We start from the raw sequence: 22,870 nt of genomic DNA on the forward strand, positions 1-22,870 counted from the left end.
ATTATTATGTACTATTGTGTGTGTGTGTGTGTGTGTGTGTGTGTGTATATACAGGGTGATTAGAAAATAAGTTTACCACATCAATGCACCCTATCGTTGATGTGGTAAACTTACTTTCTAATCGCCCTTGTGTGTGTATAAATATATAGATATAGATAGAGATAGGTAGATATCCCTATGGGAAGTATAGTAACCTGTATAGATGAGGGAGACTGTGTAAATGGATGTGTGCGGGTGCTCTTATATGATCCTTAAAGGATTTTACATTTAGATTTGGCTAGTATGAGAAGATGGCAGTGTGTTATCCCAAGCTTGTTGTTTCTAAGTGTCTTCAGAACTACACACGTCCAAGCTTGTTTAGTTTTTGTGCTCCGATTAATAATACCAGGACTAAACCCCTCTCTGACATCTTGCTGTGTTTTTTGCAAATTCCCAGGAGTGAACCAGTTAGGGTGTAAAGCTACTTGAGGTATTGTTAGAGGAGATCTTTATTTATTGGTGTGTGTCTGTCTGCCTGATATAGCTTTCTTTCATAAACAGTACAGGGTGATTCCTAGACAACAAGAATATTATTACAGAGCATGCCTTTTTCTTTTCGTTTCAGGTTTACAAGTAGATAGTCATGTTGGACAGGAACTTAAAAGTGCTTATAGTGCAGCAAGAGGCTTTCCGTGAAGAGTGTCCAGATTGTTGCACATACAGGTAGTGGATAAAAAAATGAAACACCTGGGCAAATGAGGGACACTGAGTATATTGAAAGCAAGGGCTTCCACACAGGTGTGACTCGTGTATTAATTAAGCAAATAACATCCCAGCATGCTTAGGGTCATGTATAAAAATGCTGGACAGGCCTGGTTGCCTATAGTTATGGCTAGCATGGCTGCAAGAGGAGACCTCAGTGACTTTGAAAGTGGGGTGATTGTTGGGGCGTGTTTGGCAGGAGCTTCAGTGACCAAGACAGCTCAACTTGATGATGTTTCACAAGCAACAGTGTCTAAGATGATGTCAGCATGGAACTCAGAGGGAAAGACATCATCAGCAAAGGGCAACAGTGGGCGGAAGCCCATACTGTAGGATCGTGATATCCGTGCATTAATGAGAAGTGCAAGGCAAAACAGGCGAGCAACTGCAGATCAGTTGACTGCAAATTTCAATCTGGGACGTGAGCAGCCAGTTATATGAAAAACGGTCCTCCGAGAACTCCACAGAGCGGGATACTATAGTCAGGTTGCAGTGCAAAAACCACTCATCACACCTGGTAATGACGTTTGAGAGTCCAGAGGTGCAAAGAGCACAGACAATGGATTACTGAGCAGTGGAGAAATGTGATATGTGTAGCAGTCTCCGTTCCCGCAGACAGGTTATCACACAGGGCGAGGCCAGCTCTTTTGTTTAGTGATATCGGCGCTATGCTTTAGTGCGAGAGGTCCCGGGTTCGCACCCCGCCCTCTGCATGTGTGTGGATTACCTCACCCTGTGTGAGGCGCCTGGCTGCGGGAACCGAGATCGCTACATTGGTGTGAGTAGTGGGATGCAGGTACCCCAGCACTCACTTGTCGGACTGTAGCCTGGTGAGCTAGTCCTGGCAGGGGAGTATTTGGTGTGCACAGGGGAAGGCAACAGCAGGGCTGGTAGGTGACGGAATCACATATGAAGACATAAGCCTGATATACGCTCCTTGCAAAGGAGCCATCTCTTTTGTACAGCGGTATCGGCGCTATGATTTAGTTAAAAAGGTCCCAGATTCGCTCCCGCCCTCCGGCTGTGTGTGAATTGCCTCGCCCGAGATCGATACATATGGTTAGATGAATCATACTTCACCATGTTCTCGACAAATGGATGAGTGCACATGTGGTGCTAACCTAAAGAACTCTGCAGCCCTGAGTGCTTGGTTCCAAAAGTAAAGGGTTCTGGTGGTTCCGATGCGTTGTGGAGCAGATTTTCCTGGCATGGTTTGGGTGCACTCATTCCTTTAGAAGGCAAGGTCAATTCTAATCTCTACTTAATGGTACTGAGTGATCATCTTCACCCAATGTTGCAGCATTTCTTTCCTGCTGGGGGGGGGGGGTCTTCCAGGATGACAATGCCCCCATCCACAGAACAAATGTGGTTGCCCAGTGGTTTGATGAGCATGACAGTGATGTTATCCATATGTCATGGCTTTCTCAGTCACCAGATCTGAACCCAATTGATTGTTTATTGGATATTCTGGAACGACACCTGAGACAGCGTTTTCCACCTCCATCAACAAGGCGTGAGTTGATTGACTTTCTCGTGGAAGAATGGTGCTGCATCCCTCCTACAGAATTCCAGAGACTGGTAGACTGTATGCCACGTGGTGGCCCAACGCCCTATTAAGTGACTTTACATTGGTGTTTCAATTTTTTTGTCCACTACCTGTATGTATATCATAATACTATATGTATGTATGTATAATATATATATAAGTTTATGAAAGTATAAACGGTACTTGCCAAAGAAAGAATCATACAGTACAGGATGGTTATAAATTATCTTGGTCTGTTTGCTCTGCTGTATACAAAAACTATTTTTTTCTATGTATTCCTTGAGGCAACCACATTCTAGGACTAATACCAATCGTAATCTAGGTGGTGCTGTTTCTATCAAAATTGGTGATTATGAAATGTACTGTGGTCAACACCAGCAACTGCTTCATGTAGCCAGCATTCATCTCGAACACAGCTGGGTGATTTCCATGAGGAGACCTGTGGACTTCAATGCCAGTGTCCTTCAATTCCGTTAGGAAAGGTTTTTCTACAGCGAAAGAGGCACCAAGAAACCGGTTGATTTTTATAACCTCTATTTACTTAATACATCTGGAATGTCGGCTCTTATCAAGCACTTAGTGTATAGGCCTCTGAAAATGATGTTTTTTTGTTTTGTTTTTTGTCGACTTGATCACAGCATTATTAAGAGCTGTTTTACGTTTTGCTTTAAATGTTTGACAACATTTAACCCTACAGATGTTTCTGGTTTTGTTTTAATCCTGGTTAACGTGGGCCTTTCATCTCAATGTTTTGAAATCTTCTAGATTTTTTACTTCAGATATTTGCAAAGTAACTGCATTCTGTAAACACAATATAATATTTATACTATTTATTTTCTGTTAACTCTTAGTTGATAAATATACAATAGGCCAGCTAAAACTGCAAACACCAGAGCCTTATGGATGATCAATCAAACACCAGAGCCCAATGGATGATCAATCAAACACCAGAGCCCAATGGATGATCAATACCCAGTCAATCATATGTTTGAAATTGGAAATCTGGTTTTTATTAACCCATAGCTAAAAAATAACAATGTTTGTTAACAGTTAATAAACTAAAAAAAACGGCCCTTAAAATAAATCATGACCATCAGTTGTAACAGTTATGAGGGTATGGGCTCTTTATAATGACATTATTATTGTGTTGTTTCTTTTTTTTAAAAAGATTTCAAAATAATTGTAATGATACTAAACTAGCAAGAAACTATTTGGAACTAAATTAGGAATGCATTTTGCCAGTACATACATGGGGAAATGGGAAGAACAATTACTTAGAAAATCAGAACGAGAACCTTTAGAATACATTCGGTTTGTAGATTATATTTTTGGGGTTTGGACAGATGGAGAAGAATTTTTTTTCCAGTTTCATAAAATGGCAAACGAAATACACAGTAATATTAAGGTGGACCTTCGATGGACAAGAAAAGAAATATAATTTTTAGATACCGTAGTAAAACTTGAAGGTTCAATTGAGACTGACCTCTTCTATAAACCTACTGACATGCACCAGTATTTACACATGTCCTCTGCACATCCAATACACACTAAAAGGGCAATCCCAAAGGGGCTAGGAATAAGAATACGAAGAATATGCTCTAAAGAAAGTGACTGTGTAAAACAAAGACATGTGTTAAAAACAAATCTTAAAAAAAGAGGATACAAAGAAAGAATTATAGAGACAGAGTTAAGAAAAGTGGATAAACTAAAAAGAGATGATCTACTAGATTATAAAAATAGAGATAAAAAGGTCAAGAGAGTCCCATTAGTAATGACGTACTCTAAACTTTTGCCCAATATTTCTAAGATAGTTTGGAAACACTTGCGTATTCTACATAATTCAGAAAAATTGAAAAAAAGTGTTTCTTAAGGCCCCAGTTGTAGCATTCAAAAGAGAAGCTAATTTAGGTGATATTCTAGTTCACAGTAAACATAAAAGAATAATTGACAGAATAGGTTCTACAAATACTAGCACTAGTACATGTAAAGTTTGTAAATACACAGACAAAAGTAGAAATATAATTAAACATAAGAACACCACATATCCACTAAAAACTAATACCTACTGTAAAAATAGCAATGTTGTTTATGGAATAGCCTGTGAAAAATGTGATGAAATAAAATATGTTGGAGAGACTGGAACAACTTTATATAAAAGAATTCAGAACCACCTTTCATTAATTAGAAATAAAAAAATGAATGAACCAATAGTACAGCACTTCACCAGTCAAGGACATGACATAAATGATGTAAAGTTTGTAGTATTAGAACAAGTAAAATTAGATAATGTGACATATAGAAGAATAAAAGAAAGTAAATGGATAAATAGACTGAACACAATTATGCCAGCAGGACTCAACAGAAAAGAATGAACTAATTAATACCAATATATATATATATATATATATATATATATATGATATATATATATATATATATATATATATATATATTAAAAATAATTAAATAAACAAAATTAATTCAAAAGTTGTGCATGCTGATGCGCTGGGGAGACCATATCAAGGCTGATCCTCAGAGCCAGCATTGCATGATAATATAAATATAAGTTTATATAAAATAATGTTAATTAGAATTAATATAGATTTAAAGATATAAGTAAAAGTGATGTCACATATAGAACACCATTACATCATGTAAGAATAAATCATGAATTTGAATATAAACAATAACAAGTAGTTGTCATGTCAAACACCTATAAATACCTCCAATGTTTTGATTCAAACACAGGCTCCCTTGAGAAAGATATGTACAACATATCGAAATGTTGGGCAGCTGGCTCTTTGAGCTAATATATATATATATATATATATATATATATATATATATATATATATATATATATATATATATATATGTGTATGTATGTATGTATGTATGTATGTATATATAAAAGAACTGTTCATTCCTGCAGCTAACCCAATAATGACATAAAAGGGAGCGCTTTTTAGAAAGAAAAAAAAAACATTATTTTTCTAATGGTGCCATTATCCTTATAGCAGTATCTAGAATTACCACAATAACTGGAATTGATCAATGCTAACACTGCATACAATGCGATAACCGTGAGTTATCTTCAGTACAGTTGTTGTTTGTGGCCTCATAAATAACATTTTTTCCTTGTTTCATTGTTTGCAATTTTTATATTTTCCAGAAAACGTGTTTTTGCCTTTTGATATGCAATAATCATTGTTCCAGCTTTAAACAGTTAATCCAGTGGCAAAAGGGTCTAAATGAATGAGAGGGAAATAAATGCAAAGGCAGACTGGGAATTACACCGTGTAACACATTTATTATTTATTTATTTTGGTTCCTGGGTAGTAAGTGTTATTTCCTAATTGCTTATGCCTCAAAAGTATAGAAAATGGCTATTATTCCCCACAAACTTTGCTTTTGTGACCAGGACAGTGATATTTTGAAATTTACCTATTTTCCAGAACATTCCAGATAGATTCAGTGCTGAGTAAACTTGGAGTAACTTCTAGAACTTTCTAGAAATATAAATAGTAGTATAAATACAGGAGCCTTAAGTCCACCAGTTCAGTTTAGTTCCAGCTGCCTAAGTGGATATATATCTGCATTTTTCTGAGATGGCATCAAGAGGCTGCAATGGTGGCATTCCTGATGGGTCTCCAAGGCGGTTTTACCAAGTTTCCCTGCTATCTTTGCCTTTGGGACAGCAGGGACACCAAGGCGCACTACCACAGGTGGGACTAGCCACAGCGGACCGAGTTCTCTGTGGGGAGGAACAACGTCAAGTGGGATCCACTGGTGGACCCCCGGAAGGTGCTGATGCCACCACTGCACATCAAATTGGGCCTTATGAAACAATTTGTTAGAGCTCTAGATAAGGAGTCGGCAGCCTTCAAGTACCTTCAAGACTTCTTCCCTGAGCTGTCTGAGGCAAAGGTCAAAGCCGGTGTCTTCGGCGGACCACAGATAAAGAAGATCCTGGAGTGCAATGAATTCCCCAAGAAGCTCACTATTAAGGAGAAAGCGACTTGGAACAGCTTTGTCGCAGTGGTTCGGGGCTTCCTGGGCAATCACAAGGCCGAAAACTGTGTGGAGCTGGTTGAGACTCTGGTGAAGAAGTACGGCACAATGGACTGTAGGATGTCCCTCAAAGTCCATATCCTTGATGCTCATCTTGATAAATTCAAGGAGAACATAGGAGCTTACTCAGAGGAGCAAGGTGAGCAATTCCACCAGGATATACTGGACTTTGAACACCGCTACCAAGGACAGTATAACGAGAACATGATGGGAGACTACATTTGGGGGCTGATTCGTGAAAGTGATTTACAGTATAATCGTAAATCTCGAAAAACTACTCACTTCTACATCTTTTATAGTCATTTTTGTATTACTTTAGTATAAATACATGTTAATTTGGATTCATATGTTGTTTTTTTTACTTTATGTGAACGAAAAGACACAAATTCGGCTGTTTTCTCATTGGAAATAGGTAAATTTCAAAATATCACTGTCCTGGTCACAAAAGCAAAGTTTGTGGGGAATAATAGCCATTTTCTATACTTTTGAGGCATAAGCAATTAGGAAATAACACTTACTACCCAGGAACAAAAATTGTGTTACATAGTGTTATTAATAAGGAATACTGGAAAGATCTATTTAGGGAATTTCAGTGCACTGAAGTTAGATACTGATGCAGTTTGTTTAATGGTTTGTTATTTAAATGCATTTAGCCATAATGTACTGTATTACTACTCTCCCCATTTAGCCTAAAGGTTCTAGATATGTCGCTAGATATGTGTTGATAAAAACAATTTCCTTCCAAAAATAAGACTGTGGACTCATTGCCAATCAAATTGACTTTTAGAATTATGTGATCCAGGAATACACCATTCACTGAAGACGGCATGCAGCCCTGGAAACTATCCACTTCGTCACTGATTTTGATAAATGCATCAGACTTCAGAAAAGTGAAGGACTTGAAAAATGCCCATGAAAATATGCTTCGGGTTCAGATATGTGGAGCTGCATGTGTGCTGTAAGTGGTGGGATGTCATGATCGCACTTGCTGTAAAGTTTATATTTTTCAACCGTCAGTAAGCGTGTTGTACCAGAGATAACACAGTACCTCGAAACTACTTCATTCGTGCTGTGATGAAAGCCAGCGTCTATCCTGAAATGGAAAAAGGGGCAGTGACTCGAGTACTGTTTGAAACAAGTTAAAAGTCTATGCAAAATCAATAATTTTTTATAACATAAGATAGTCACTGGATATTAAAAACTATAACAATCCAAACAGATACGTTGTTGTTAAGGATGTCTGTAACCAATAACAAGCTCTATGGGCATTGTACAGTTAATTTGGGCTGTTTTAAAACTTCATTTAAACCTGAACTGTTTACACAACTGTTTTTTGTTTTGTTTTGTTTTTTTTAATCAACTCAGCCTTTTTCGGTCAGTGATTTAAAGTAACTGCACTACTATAAAAATAAACCAAGAACAAAGTTATTCAGCCTCAGTGACCTTCAGTTATGCTTGAATCTTGACGTTTTAATTGCTTATCTCACTATAAAATTACTTCTGTCTACTGGCCAGTTAATGTTAGTTGCTTGTGAAATGCTATTATGTGAGCTATAATCCTCAATATACCCCTCAAATCTGTAAAAGCTACTTGTGGAAATACAGTTTAAAATCACAAATATTGTCACAATGTAGCTTGTTTGTTTCATTTTGTTATATGTATGATTATGCATTCTCCCTGTTCTTTTTTTTAATATATACAAGTAATAAATATTTTGAAATATATAGTAAGGTAGTGGAACCATATTCTATTATTTCATACTTTAAAAGTGTTCCTTTATCAACCAGGGGGAAAAAAATCTAACTATACCAATAAAATCAATCAATCTTTATTTTATATAGTGCCTTTCATAGTGGACCACCATCTCAAAGTACTTTATAAGATAGTGAGGAACAATGCATAGTACATTAAATACACTGACATACAGGGCATAGTATACAAATAGTAAAAAACAATGCAAATACATTAAATACAGGCATAATACATTAAATAAAAGGCTAGGATGTGAGTTCTAAACATTGTGGATGCGTGTGTCATACAGAATCATGCGAACAAGATGGAGTGAAAAACCTGAAATAGCAATTTAAACAACAGCTAATAACAGATATCAGGCTCAAAGAGCATTGAAAGCAATAGAGAACAAGTGCGTCTTGCAAGTTGATTTGAAGCAAGTGACTGGGAGCTGCATGCACTGTTGTGAACGTCATGCTACCCTTGATCAAACAAATGCTGGTTGTTCGATATACCTTTGGATACATTATTGTACCTTATGTAGTACACAGTCGCATTTACTGGTGCAGATTCCAGGAAATTTAATAGTAGTGTCAGCTTTTGGGGAAGAGGAATACAATCTGATACTGGGAGATGGCTGTAGATGAATGTGAACTCAGAGCCCAGTGTTGAATCCTTGCTGAAGCCACTGGTGGTATTGCCTGCAAGTGGTTTGTGGTCAAACACTATTGTGAAATGGCAGCCATACAAAAACTGGTGAAACTTTTTACAGCTAAGCAAGGTCTTAATTCTTGTGCTGAGAATGTCCTTTTTCAGTTTGGGAGAGTTAAGGCCATGTCATGGCTGGTCAGCACAGCACCTTGGGAGTTAAGTGACCTTATGATCACAAATGTATGCCACTTCAATACTTTTAGAATAACACAATGAACCAACTGCAATTTAAAAACTTTCAAAACTGCAATAAGAGTTCCAAAACTTAGACAACTGTGGGGTGGGGGTGTTGCGGCACTAGACAATCTCTCAGAAGGCTGGAGCAAACAATGTATTGAAACATTAGACAAAGGACTGCAGCTCTAGAATAAAACTGTAAGCCTATAATGCTGACAGGCATTTCTGTCATTCAGACTATTAATGCAAAGCAATGATGAGTGACACTTCTAACAGATGACAGAGTATGAGGGAGAGATGGGTAAATGTTGCACCAACCACAATTATTTTGGACACACAGGCCATAGTGTTTACTCAAGTCTTTAATTCAATTAAATTTTTCAAAAGTTGCACAGTTGAGCATTTTGTTAGTTTTGGTCATCTCTCACCCAGCAGCATTGCATTAACAGCAAGGCTTCACATTATTACAAAGCTTGTTTCATTGTCTTTCTGATGGTGCTAGTTTCTTTTTGATATGCTGTCTCAATGTAAACTTCACTTCAGGTGAGATATGCATGACACTGCCTTGCTGTGCTAGCTTGAATTCACCCACTTGGAAAAGCCAAAACTTGTCTTCATATAGTGGATATCCTGTGAAACAAATAGAAGAAAAGTGTCCCCTCCACTAACAGTAAAGGCATTTATTAAAAATAACGCATTACAGTAAATGGAGGCTGGACATTTAAACATCACTACACAAAATCCAATGTCAAATCACTTAGTGCAGTATATGGCATTGTCACAGATTTAGATGAAAATAAATCAACACAGGCCTCTATGGGAAAATTGCCAAATTTGTAAGTTTTAAACCAATTGAACAAAAGCGTTGGTTGTGCAATATGGCAAGAAAACTCGCTTAAGTGAAAACTCTTTCAACGCTTTCTGTATTTTACTGACTATTATGATTTTAGCATTAAAAATTAGTGCTATATTTTCTGCAGTCATACCTGCTTCGTGTTCATTTTTATTTTGTGTGCCTAAACTTCGATATCTAACTTAAGGGGTATTTTTAACATAACTTATCATTACTTTAATTACCTTACTGACCATGTGAAAACATTTCTTGTAAAATCTGTCCATTACGTGACGTTTTTCTGCTATTTACCCAGAGATATACAGTAGAAAGATTCATTTTTTTTTTTTTTTCTTTCTCAGGAATACCTGCGCACACACACTACCATTTTGCATAAAATAATGCTAAATAGTTTTGGGGATCTTTGATTGCAATATACATAGTTTGCGTTATGACCAAATCTCAACGGTTATAGAATCAAAGAGTAACATTGCTAAAATATCAATTAAAATAGCAGATAGCGGCAAGTAGGTTGCAATCACATTTCCTATTGGCAGCACCAAGCCCGGAGGTCGATAAGGTTAGGACGATGAAAGCTTCAGACAATTTAATCCCATGGTTCCCGCATGAACACACACCCTTGATTAACAGGGCATTTCCCAAACACCTACATCAGTTTGTACATCTTTACTGTAAAGATAGGTTACTTTGTTTCATTTAACTGGGAACATCTGGAAGTTAATAATGGGTTCAGAGATGAGCGTTGTACAACATGGTGTATCTGCTGTGGTTTGTCAAGGGACAAAACACTTTACGCAAACATGCTGAGTTTAAAATGCAACCAGTCTATTTGTTTCCCTCAGCCCAAACCCAACTATGGAACAAGTGCTGTCAAGTTAAACTTTCGCTTTAATACAAAGTGTATGTTTGCATGCACAAAGTATCCTAATGTAAACTTACTGAATAAACAGCACAGGAAGTATCTTTGCATGACTGTCATTGCTCTCTGGTGACTGCTGCACTGTTTTTACCCCTTCTAAATAAGGAAGCAGCCTGTTAGACATATGACCATCAGACCAATTTGGACTCTGCCAAGGTCCCCATCACATCCCATGATCACACAAAGCCATCCAATCAGAGTTCATTCTCCATCTCGTCTGTTCGTCCGAACTCCCAGAAGACTTGCACTGCGGGTCAGTTCTACAACGCTTGCTGGGTTGTAAATTTGCTATTGGTGGGATGCTGGTCAGAATGATGTCACAAAGGTGCAGATAGCTGGCAGTGTATAAAGAAAATTCTGATTTTATACTCTGAGGCCAGCGTTGCCTGTTCAGAGAGAGCCTGGAGCTGCAAAACATGGTCTTCACCACCACCACCTCAAGCTCTGCTGGTCGATCTCCATTTTCAGGAACGCTGCTGTCGGGCTTCAGTTTCATGTCAGAAATCCTGATCTGCCTTCCAAAAATAAGCTCCCACCATGCTGAAGGAAGAAAAACAAGAAGGGCGGTATTTTTAGGGTCATTAATTGGGACCACGTGCCCAGGAGGTGAACCGGATGGCTATTGCACAAAGGTGGCTCATCACTATGTGCTACGAGGCCAGCACTCACTGGAAGTTGTCTGTGATTGTTCTCTTGGGGTTTGTAATGGGGATTGTGTCATCATACCCAATTCCAAGCAGGACTAACGACGCATTGTTGGAGAGGAGATGGGAAGCTATGTTTTCCCGGTCTATTCTTGGGATCTCAGGGGAGAACTCAAAACTGAACTGGGAGAATGACTATTTACTGGGGATTAAGAGAGTGCGGAGGCTTTACTGCAATGTGGGCATCGGGTTTCACCTGCAGGTCCTCCCAGATGGAAGGATAAACGGAATCCATACTGAAAACCAGTACAGTGAGTTACATCTAGAAATGCAATGCAATATATGACACTTAAGTTGATCAGTCACTCTAACCCTTGCGCCTCTTGAACACCATAGTCTTATTACTGCACAACATTTACTCTTCAGCTCCATGGATGTCTTCTAAACCAAAGAAAAAATCTATTAAAAACCTAGCATCAAATCAGTGCTAAATAACTTTGCAGGCGCTCAAACATGACATGAATGCTTGGACAAATTTAGATGCCAACTTATTTTTACCCTGCCTTCTTCAATGGCCTAGAAAGGGGTAGTAATTAATGCACGTCTCAAAGCAAGTAAATTACAGACACAACGCTTTCTGAAGGCAGTTAATATTACTTCTGATGTTCTATTTAATCTATCTATCTATCTATCTATCTATCTATCTATCTATCTATCTATCTATCTATCTATCTATCTATCTATCTATCCTGTAAAAAACAATAATGGTGGGAATTAATGCATGTACTATATTATTTATTTCTGTTTCTAAAAAGCATGCAGTGCAGAGTTGTTATAATAATTGGAGTGTGGATCTTCATTACAATGAATCATTGTACAGTTTGAAATTGAAATTATATTGTAAAGATTGGTACATGCAGGTGATAGGCACATTAGGGCTGTCTTTTATGCCTGACTGCTTTATCAGCAACACATTGTAATAATAAAACATACACAGTGTGTAATATGCCATGTTTTGTTTAATTAGGTCTAATAGAAATCTCAACAGTAGAGCGAGGAGTTGTCAGCTTGTACGGGGTGAAGAGTGAGCTGTTCGTAGCAATGAATACTAAAGGACGGTTATATGGAACGGTAGGTAGCCTACAATACTTCAATGATATATGTCCACATAGCTTCTGTTTTTCAGTCAATTATTAAAAAAAAAAAAATACGAGTGAAGGATCACTTTTATATATTTGTCTTGCTCCATTTGATGGAGTGAATATTAGTTTTCTATATTGGTTTTCCTTATTTTTTCCAAATTACCAAGAAATAATATAACAAAACCAGGACTCAAGCAATGTTATTTGCATGTTTTTTAATTGTATTGTTTTACTTATCAAGATATGATATTTCTGCAGTGTTTAAGATGTAGTACATGAGTTGTCGTGTTTCCATGTGCACTTTCCAGGCACTTAGTTTTACCGCCAGTGGTTTGATTTTGACAATACCCATGGTATCCTGCTTGAATCCTGGTCAAATACTAGTTTGCTAATTATTTTTGTATGTACTGTCAGAGAAGGCACCGTGTGCGTACTTGTACCATGTTGTTAAGTTTCCTATCCATGTATCTTGTTTTTTTGTTCGTAAGTCAACTTCTCGAAATCTACAGAGTTCGCACAAACTGCCTTAATTATAAAGATGTAATCAAAAAATCGTGACCAAACGTGATATGTAAATTGTTATGTTTGTAATACACATTTATTGTGAACACATCATATCCCCGACCTCCTTTCCTCTTTTAAACATTTTGGAATCCTTATCTAACTGGTAAGCTATGAAGTGTATTCTGGACATTACTTTGAACTACATATCACCTTGTCATATTTGTTCTTTCCATAGTATTTGAACAGGTGGTTCTGATATGTCACCCCTGTTGTTTATATACAGTGCCTATAGAAAGTCTACACCCCCTTGAACTTTTTTCACATTTTGTTGTGTCAGTGCCTCAGTTTCATACATTTAAATGAGCATTTTTTCCCACTTATCTACACACCATACTCCACTCTGTTAAGGGGAAAAATGTTTTTAGTGAGAAAAAAATTATATGTTAAAAATACAAAACTGACAGATCATAATTGGATAAGTCTCCACCCCCCCGAGTTAATACTTGGTGGAAGCACCTTTGGCAGCAATTACAGCTGTGAGTCTGTTGGGATAGGTCTCTACCAACTTTGCACACCTAGATTTGGCAATATTTGACCATTCTTCTTTACAAAACTGACCAAGCTCTGTCAAGTTCCTTGGGGAGCATTGATGGACATTGATCTTCAAGTCATGCCACAAATTTTTGATTGGATTTAGGTCGGGGCTCTGACTGGGCCACTCAAGGACATTTACCTTTTTGTTCCTTAGCCACTCCAATGTAGCTTTGGCTGTGTGCTTTGGGTCGTTGTCATGCTGAAAGGTGAACTTCCGTCCCAGTTTCAGCTTTCTTGCAGAGGGCAGCAGGTTTTCTTCAAGGACTTCTCTGTACTTTGCTCCATTCACTTTCCCTTCTATCCAGACAAGTCCCAATAACATGTTGCTGCCACCACCATGCTTCACAGTAGGGATGGTGTTTTTTGGGTGATGCGCTGTGTTGGGGTTGCGCCAAACATAACGCTTTGCATTTAGGCCAAAAAATTCCATTTTAGTTTCGTCAGACCACAAAACTTTTTGCCACATGGCTTCAGAATCCCCTGAGTGTTTTTTTTGCATACTTCAAATGGGATTCAAGGTGGGCTTTCTTGAGTAATGGCTTCCTTCTTGCCACCCTACCATACAGCCCAGATTTGTGGAGTGCTTGGTATATTGTTGTCACATGCACACTTTGACCAGTCTTGGCCATAAAAGCCTGTAGCTCTTGTAAAGTTGCCATTGGCCTCTTGGTAGCCTTTCTGATCAGTCTCCTTCTTGCTCGGTCATCCAGTTTGGGGGGATGGCCTGATCTAGGCAGGGTCTTGGTGGTGCCATATACCTTCCACTTCTTAATAATCATCTAGAACGTGCTCCAAGGGATAATCAAGGCCTTTGATATTTTTTATACCCATCCCCTGATCTGTGCCTTTCAACAACTTTGTCCCGGAGTTCTTTTGAAAGCGCCTTGGTGCTCATGATTAAGTCTTTGCTCCCTGTGTTTGTATTTTTGATTTTCAATTTTTTTTTTTTTTTTTTTTTTAAATAAAAACAGCTGTTGTTGTGTCAGAACTCATCAATAACCCTGTTGATGTGTGCTCTTCAAAAGAAGCTGTTAACGACAATGTTGGGATGCTTTAAAAACTCAGCAGAGGATTAAATATATCCATATAACCTAGCTTAAAACCAGATGACGGCTCAGCCAATACATTACTTAAACAGGTGGCATGGACCTTTGTTAGTAGAGAAATGGTTTATTATTGGAGAGGGTGACAGAAAGGCCCCACCTGTCATCTGTGCTGACACTTTGTTAGCCAATAGAAAATCTCTAAAGGGTTTTTTAAAAGCAGCCTCATCCCTTTTCTCAACAGAACCCCCTAAAAATGACAAAATGGATATCCCAGACATTAACTTAGCATGCTACAGTACTTTTTATGTGTCCCTCTACTACACAAATGCTAAAATGTAACAAATTTCCGTGTTTCAACTATACAAATGAATAGGAAATTGCAGTTGCAGATAGTTCTATAGTTTGAAGTACAATATAATTATTTGTTTATTTAGCAGACACCTTTATCCAAGGCGACTTAGAGACTAGGGTGTATGAACTATGCATCAGCTGGAGAGTCACTTACAATAACATCCCACCAAAAAGACAGAGCACAAGGAGGTTAAGTGACTTGATCAAGGTCATACAGTGAGTGAACCAGGTTTTGACTGGGAACCTCCTGGTTACAAGCCCTTGTCTTTAACCACTGGACCACACGGCCTCCTGTGCCCATAGCAAGAATTATTTTTTGACAGCCAACATCAGTAAAACTGAAAGGAACCTTGCTTTAAAAGGTTAACATTTCAATGAGATGCGTTGCTTGTATTGTTCACCCTGATTCTTTTTATTTAGGTTGTTTTTCATGAGGAGTGCAAGTTCAGGGAGATCCTGCTTCCCAACAATTACAATGCATACGAGTCCTCAGCCTACAGAGGCTCCTACATTGCGCTCAGCAAGCATGGGAGAGTCAAGAGGGGAAGCAAAGCCTCGCCTTCCATGACAGTGACACACTTTCTTCCAAGAATATGAAGAAAGAAGCCATCTGCAATTTGATTCTCCGTAACTTGCACATGTTATATTCTCCTAGGTAAAACAAAAAAATATATATTCATAGTATTTATTTTGTCATTTGATATGTATATTTGGTTAGTTCCATTGGTATTAGACTTTGTATATGCCATATTTTCCCGCTTATTGTATGTTAATATTATTATCTAAGGGACTTAACATTGGTCTCTTCACTTTCTATATGGGTGCGCACCATTACTGGTAAATAGATTTAACCCTGTCACAAGGATGACATATACCCTTAGCTTTTAGAAGTGCAATGGATACTTTTTATTACCTCAAATAGTACCCTCCTGACTGACAAGGATGCATGAAGATACGAAGAATGGAATGTGCATTTACATCTAGTCATTTAAGAAGACTCAGTTTTCTTCCCATACCACAGGGAAATGCCCCGGGCAGATTCCTTTTGGAATTCGCTTCATTGACTGCGCAGAAAAGCGCATTTTAATACTGTAGCAGAAAAGCAAAGAAGTGGCCTGATACATCATTTACTTAATTTTTTAACACTGCAATACAGTAAACTGGAACAACAGAATAGCAAATGACAGGATATACAACCCCGTTGTCAAGGATATGAATAACACATCACAGGTCTCGAGTCCATGAAAGCATTGGTCACTGTGATCCAGCACATCATAGCGAAATCCTATTCATGGATTCAATAAAACAGTTAAAGTGGTTCCCAAGATATACTTTTCATAGCTCATACTATGAGCTACACATTCGCCTATGCAAAGTTCCACCAAGACTGGACAAGCACTTCTCAAGATATAGCCATTAATAAATGAGAAGCTTAAGAATCAATGGGTCTGCAAATATTGCAGGGAATAATAGCATGAAATAAAAACAAACTGCCCCCACAGGGTTAAATATACATGTATGCATTACTTTTGTAGCGTATAATTACATGCAAAGGCTGCTCTGTGCTTTACCTGAAATAGACGTCTTTTTGTTACTGAAAAAAAGACTATTTTAATCTAGAAAAGACTTATGGGACAACATATGTACAACATATTGTTTTTATAACCCCATTTAATCCATTTTTAGTACAAGGTTATGAAATGTGTTCTTTGGCAGAGCATTAGCGCTTCTGGTTCCAAAGGTAAGTTTACTAGGTGCTGCAGTGTCTGAAGACTGAAGCCCATTTCCAGAGTCTGTGCAAGCTTGAGGGCAAACACATTGCTACCTGTGGCCCTATTTCAAAGCAAGCGCTAAAGCACAGATACATTTTCTCAGAGGAATACAACAATTGCAATGGTATAAAAACAAAATCTGCCTTTTACAAGAAGGTGTAGTCAAATTACAGCTCCTAGTGGTCTATTGATGGGTTTATTTTGGTAAAATGATTTATTGCTTTAAAATAGGGCCCTGATGTCTTGACATTTAAACATGAGCACCTTAAGCACTTTTAGTAGGAAGCAGTTGAAGCTCCTGCATGAATATGTTTTATTAATCATCAGATGTTACCTGGAGTGCCTTCTTTAAGCAACTTGGGTACCAAGAGCAAGTAGACATTGTTTAAGGAATACGTATATATTGTAATATATCGTACAATATATTGTAAGTCAATGGACAAATGGGATAAACCCAGGAGTATTAACAGCTGGATTATATAAAAGTATTACTAGTCCTGTTTATTTATACAGTAATAATGTTGTAGGTTCAAAGAGATGGAGTGTGGAATGAGTTGTATGGACAAGTGTTGCTATAGATTGTTATATTATGAAGACTTTTTTGCTTCTACTATATTAACACCACAGAAACAGCAAAAAACATGTTACATACGTGATTAAGCAAAAGAACTACAATTGGAGGGCAATATAAGGTCAGCTACCAAGGTAATGCCCGATAAGTGATTTTTGCTTTTAGAAACAATGCGTGATAAAAACTATATACAAATCCAAAGGATTAATGGCATTTTCTCAAAAAACTTGTTGCAAGGTAATACTGATATAGAGTAAAGAGATAAGGGAACGTGCAGATTTGTGTAGGTGGTAGATTTGTGTATGTTATGCTGAATGTGAGATGTTCTGTACAATGTAAGAGGCTGAATGACTGCTATGTAAAACAGCCAGGTGATGTTTACATGATTTTCCAGAAGAGAGTTTGTTGTCTCAGCCCCCATTGAACCCTGAGAATTGGTGATATTTTGGCGCTTAAAGTAAATTTATCATCTAACAAAATAATAAGTTATATATTACCATTATCCAACGTAAGTGAGTTGCTTGTGGGAGTTTGGTTCAGAATGTTTTGGGGTTCTTTTAGACAATGACTCTTCCTGAGAACTCAGACCCTCAGAAGCAAGACACAATGGCTTGTCTTTGAGTACCAGTCACTGCTTTTGCTATAACTGACGTGTTCAGTGTTAACCGGAAGTGTAGCATTGATGTACCTACAAGGAGCATTGAATAATTGTTCTATGATTCGCTTGCAGAGAAGAACTGGTGCATTACCCTGACGAAACCTTAGCAGAACAGTAAGCACACTACAGTATTACCAGCAATGGTTTGGAGCTAATATTGTCCATTGGTACCACCAGTATGTATTGGGTCTTTCGTTGGTATGTGAAAATCTGAACATGGCATACCACTGTCACTGCTTGTTTGCTTCCATTGGCCCTTTGTACAAAACCACTGCATTGCCATTAAAGGTCATGAGCAAACAATTATTGAATTTCCACAATTCAATTCCAAAGACTGAATGAAGTGTTAAAGTTCTATTGTTAGACCCCTAGGGTTTATTCCTGAATAAATATCTTGTGCATGCTATTGCTTGAAACGAGCAGGGTCGTGCGCAATCCAAAGCAGCCTTTGTATACCTCATTTGTGTGTTATATTCCTGCACAGTGAAAGTGTGCGATTTCAAATGTCCTTTTTTTTTTTTTGCTAAGATATACCTCACCTTCTGCATTAGTACTGAGTTGTAATTATGATTGTACATTTGTAGTAAACACAGAATTATCCAATCAGTGGTTTCTAAAAAATCAAGTAAACAATGTTTTTCTTTTATTTTTATACTTGTGCTGTGCACAGCAGTCTAATGTATTCCTGAAATAAAATGTAAAAGTTTTTTTGTATGAATTATTATTATTATTTTTTGGTTGTGTTTCTCTAATTATAAGCTTTTTAATGCCTATGTTTTATTCCCAAAATGCTTGCTACTGTACCACTCCATTCAAAGTGTTGCTGAACCCTGTGCAATGTTTAAAAGAAACCTTAGCTTTGCTGTATCATGTGGGGCACAGCATTATGTGTTACTTGAAAACTTTGCAGGGTGTTCTTGATTAGGGTTTCCACCCACTCTGGTTTTGCCTGGATTGTTCTCTTTTTGAGGCAACTGTCCTGGGAAATCTGTAAGACTTCACGGGACACTATGTCATCAAAGTATATGATTTATTTATTTTTGTACAAAATGACTCTGGTGTCCCGGTTCTCAGTCAGAGGTGGGTACCCTATTCTTGATATAAAGACCCGGGGATCTACTGAATTAATTTAAACAGTGTTTACTGCAATAAAGTAAGGTCCTCTTTTACAGAGAGAAACACACTAAAGACACACTAGCACTGTTCTTGAAGAGCAACTAATGTATTCTTCTCGTTTAGAATCACATTTTGTACCAGTTCCATGGTGACCTTATAAAACAGTAGTTTAATGCCCCCTTGTGGCCTAAAACGGACTATCAAACATCTCTTCTCTCAGTAAAGCTGGTACATCTGAATTTAACCACATCCCGTCACCCTACAACACTGCACCTAAGTGGACGCAAGCAGTTCTTCAGTAAGAAATACTGCATAGAAGAAATGTGGCTCACACCGGGATGTGCTTCTGTAATTGCCTCGCCATAAATTCTGCCTGATTATCTACTCTGAAAATGACTAAAGCAGCAAAAAACTGAATTTGATTAATGAAGGTCCACTAGTGCTCTCTGCTGGACAAACATGATTATGGCAATTGGTATTCCTCAGTTAGGAATTCTGAGACAGGGTGAATATGATCCTATACTACCTCCAATAATACACGTCAAAACATTTTAGGGCCATGTCTATTTTGGCCACTGTGACCGAAGATGATTTGCAATAGAAATATCCACCCTTCAGTATACTTTCAGGATTCAGTTTGCATCGCAGCACAAATCATTTATGAGAAGCACCGCCAGTTTAATAAAGTTGCTGTACAGGTGGCAGGTTTTTCTAATTACTTGGCTACACATCCACCATATATTGAAATTATGAAATAAAATGGCATGGTATTGCATGTATTTTAAATAATGACAGATAATTACAAACAAAGAGTAAGCCGATGACAAAGTAAAAAAGGAAATCTGCAATGTTACCAATTCTACACTGATCAACACAGATTGCACTTGAAAGACCTGCGCATGGACTGAACTTCGGCAACCGGAACAATGTGTTTTAATTGCAAGCATTTCCTTTAGTTTTCTATAGTGGTCAATATTAAAATAGCCTATGGTAAAGGTTAAAGGTGACATATTCATCTAAGTCATTAAGAAAAGGCACTAGATATGACGTCTTTCCCTTCAACATCACATAAAGACAAAAGGGACTCGTCTATTCTAACGTTCAAGTTAAAGCAAGAATGAGTAAATAATAATAATAATAATAATAATAATAATAATAATAATAATAATAATAATAATAATGTGGATTTCAGTGAACTGGCTGTTAAGTTTACAGAAATAAAGAATAACTGCACACATTTATGAGGGTTCCAGCCTAAATAAAACTTTATTTTTGTAAAATGGTTCAAACGGGATAACATTGCAAATCTGTAAGGTGATTTTATTAAGTTAACAGCATACCTCAACACCTCGAAATGTCATGGGATGTGCCTTCTAAGGCTGAATAAAGTATTAAACCACTTTACATGGAGTTATTATTATTATTATTATTATTATTATTATTATTATTATTATTATTATTATTATTATTATTATTATCTCCTGCAAAATTCAAGAATAAGTTGATATACCTTGAACCGTAGAATAAAAAGAAATGCAAAAGTAAAGTACCTTTACGCGTGAAACAGTCCACGTGAAGACACATAGCCACTGGTTTTGAGTGGGAGAAATGATTACTCAACAAAGCGCCCCCAGAGAAATGCAAGTGTGTGATTGGATCATACATCATATACCAGGTAAACAGGCACTGGCCAGAGTGGTTGTCTCCTTCCTCTTTCGCTGCCCCTTGGGACTCCCAACAGCTGTACAAGGGGGTGCGATTACTGCAGAGGATGTGGACAAGGAGCCTTTAAATAGCCGCTACCAAAACCTGAAGGCATCAGAGAGAAGGATACAGTGTAGGATACAGCTGCAGATACAACGTTGGGAATTTTACTGGGACAGACAGCTTAATTAGAACCTCACCAACTTGCTTGAACATGCACCCGGCACTCCTGATTCTCTTTCTGGCTGTGTTGCGCGGTTTTCAGATTGGAAGTACTCTCCCCGTCCCTTCTCCACTGCTGAATCCCACCTGGGGGGACCCGAAGAGACTGGTGCACCTGTACACTTCTTCAGACAAGAGAAGCTTTCATTTGGCTATCAACCCGGACGGGCAAGTTGACAGAACAACTATCCAGACTCCAAGCAGTAAGCCTGATTCTGTCCGTTTTTATAGCCTACGCTATTCAAATATTCCGCAGCAGCAAAGTTTAGGTTACTTTTTTGAACTTCTATAGCAAATGTACACGGGACGTATTCTTATTATTCGTATTATTAGTTTATTTTACTCAATAGTAGCTATATCGTTAGCAATGTATTTATTATATGTTGACAAAAACGTGTTAAGATAGCAGAATATTATTTTAATAGATTTTATAAATATTCTTGCATACTCATTCCATGTGATTCGACCATGCTGTATACACTTTCCCATAGTATAGAGCATAGTAGAGTATAACACAGTCTAGAGACATTGATAAATACAGCACGTGTACGTGCGCAGGGGTAAATAAAGGTATTGTTATTAACTAACTTTCATGCCTTTCAAGGTGCAATGCTATTAAAGTCGGATGGAATAGGTCTTGTGGCGATCATGGGTGTGAAGAGCGAACGCTACCTCTGTATGGATGCAAACGGAAAGGTTTTTAGCTCAGTAAGTATATTATTTTCCCTTTCCTCAACACCACAGATTGTAGCATTTCCTTCCTTCTTTCTCTTTATATGCAGCACATTGTTTTTAATGAGCAAGACATTACAAAGACAAACATACCTCGATAATTATAGTGCTTTTTTCACTAATTTTTTTTTTTGAAGGGAAAGCAAGATGATCTGAAACATATTTGGAATTTCAAGATCACCTAAACAACAACAGCAAAACAAATAAACAAAAGATTAGTCAGACATACTAAATAATACAATAGTAATAACGCGTATTAGACATACTGAACTATGCACAATGAATGCATAGTTAGTAATAATTTCAATGCTTCACTTATATAATATTCATTTCTATTGGCTGATTATTTAAATGTAATTTCACTTTATCTGCCAAACAAGTCCAATCTAGAAACAAGAGTTGAAAACGTCATTTGGTATTGCTCTGTGCAATCATATTAAAAAAAAATTAAGGAGGAACTTTGGAAAATAAATAAATAAATAAAACACTTACTATGCATCACATCCTTTTTTATGTGTCAGTTCCAGTCACCATGGAAGAGACAGTAGGTTTAAAGGCAGTTATCAATGCTTACGTACACCCTATTGATGGTGTTGTGGTGTTTCTAACCACATTGTTTTTTTCTCTTTGCAGGCAGTCTTCAGCATGGAGTACTGCTTGTTCCAGCACGAGCGCTTGGAAAATGGATACGACGTATATCATTCACCTAAGAGCAACCTGGTGCTCAACCTTGGTGGCAGGCCTCACACCTACATTCCCGGCGGGAACCTGCCTCCTTATTCCCAGTTCATATCTCTGGTGAACACAGTCGAACTGGAACATTTTGTGCACAGGCGGAGCACCAGTTTCCATGTGGACCCTTCAGACCCCTTCGGGATGTTTACCGCCAACAGCCAACCTGCCATGGTAGAGGACTCTGTGGAAACTCAAGCCTCCAATGAAGTCCCAGCCCTGTCCAGAGAGCGCACAAGATCAACATACCATGATGAGGTGGACCCTGATGATCCTTGGAGACTGCTAGATCATAAAACCAATAGCAGCCCTCGCTACTCAATGAATTAATA

At 37.8% G+C, this 22,870-nt stretch overlaps 2 protein-coding genes across 2 annotated transcripts; both read left to right on the forward strand.

The window, feature by feature from the left end:
• Positions 1 to 10,921: 10,921 nt before the first annotated feature.
• On the forward strand, positions 10,922 to 18,646 carry LOC121318076 (fibroblast growth factor 6-like). The gene is made up of 3 exons (XM_041254336.1): positions 10,922 to 11,705; positions 12,422 to 12,525; positions 15,452 to 18,646. Exons 1-3 carry the CDS (start codon positions 11,366 to 11,368, stop codon positions 15,626 to 15,628), a joined length of 621 nt encoding a protein of 206 aa, XP_041110270.1. The 5' UTR covers positions 10,922 to 11,365; the 3' UTR covers positions 15,629 to 18,646.
• Positions 18,647 to 20,893: 2,247 nt separating this feature from the next.
• Positions 20,894 to 22,870, forward strand: LOC121317898 (fibroblast growth factor 23-like). The gene is made up of 3 exons (XM_041253991.1): positions 20,894 to 21,277; positions 21,679 to 21,782; positions 22,440 to 22,870. Exons 1-3 carry the CDS (start codon positions 21,067 to 21,069, stop codon positions 22,866 to 22,868), a joined length of 744 nt encoding a protein of 247 aa, XP_041109925.1. The 5' UTR covers positions 20,894 to 21,066; the 3' UTR covers positions 22,869 to 22,870.

Source organism: Polyodon spathula, chromosome 7 (assembly GCF_017654505.1).
Source record: "Polyodon spathula isolate WHYD16114869_AA chromosome 7, ASM1765450v1, whole genome shotgun sequence".
Lineage (NCBI taxonomy): Eukaryota > Metazoa > Chordata > Actinopteri > Acipenseriformes > Polyodontidae > Polyodon > Polyodon spathula.

Bases quoted from the DNA above. Each gene is read 5' to 3' on its own strand.
- LOC121318076 (XM_041254336.1), top strand. From the start codon at position 11,366: ATGGCTATTGCACAAAGGTGGCTCATCACTATGTGCTACGAGGCCAGC. The intron at 11,706-12,421 runs GTGAGTTACATC...TTGTTTAATTAG, and splicing joins CCATACTGAAAACCAGTACA to GTCTAATAGAAATCTCAACA. The intron at 12,526-15,451 runs GTAGGTAGCCTA...CTTTTTATTTAG, and splicing joins AAGGACGGTTATATGGAACG to GTTGTTTTTCATGAGGAGTG.
- LOC121317898 (XM_041253991.1), top strand. From the start codon at position 21,067: ATGCACCCGGCACTCCTGATTCTCTTTCTGGCTGTGTTGCGCGGTTTT. The intron at 21,278-21,678 runs GTAAGCCTGATT...ATGCCTTTCAAG, and splicing joins AACTATCCAGACTCCAAGCA to GTGCAATGCTATTAAAGTCG. The intron at 21,783-22,439 runs GTAAGTATATTA...TTCTCTTTGCAG, and splicing joins ACGGAAAGGTTTTTAGCTCA to GCAGTCTTCAGCATGGAGTA.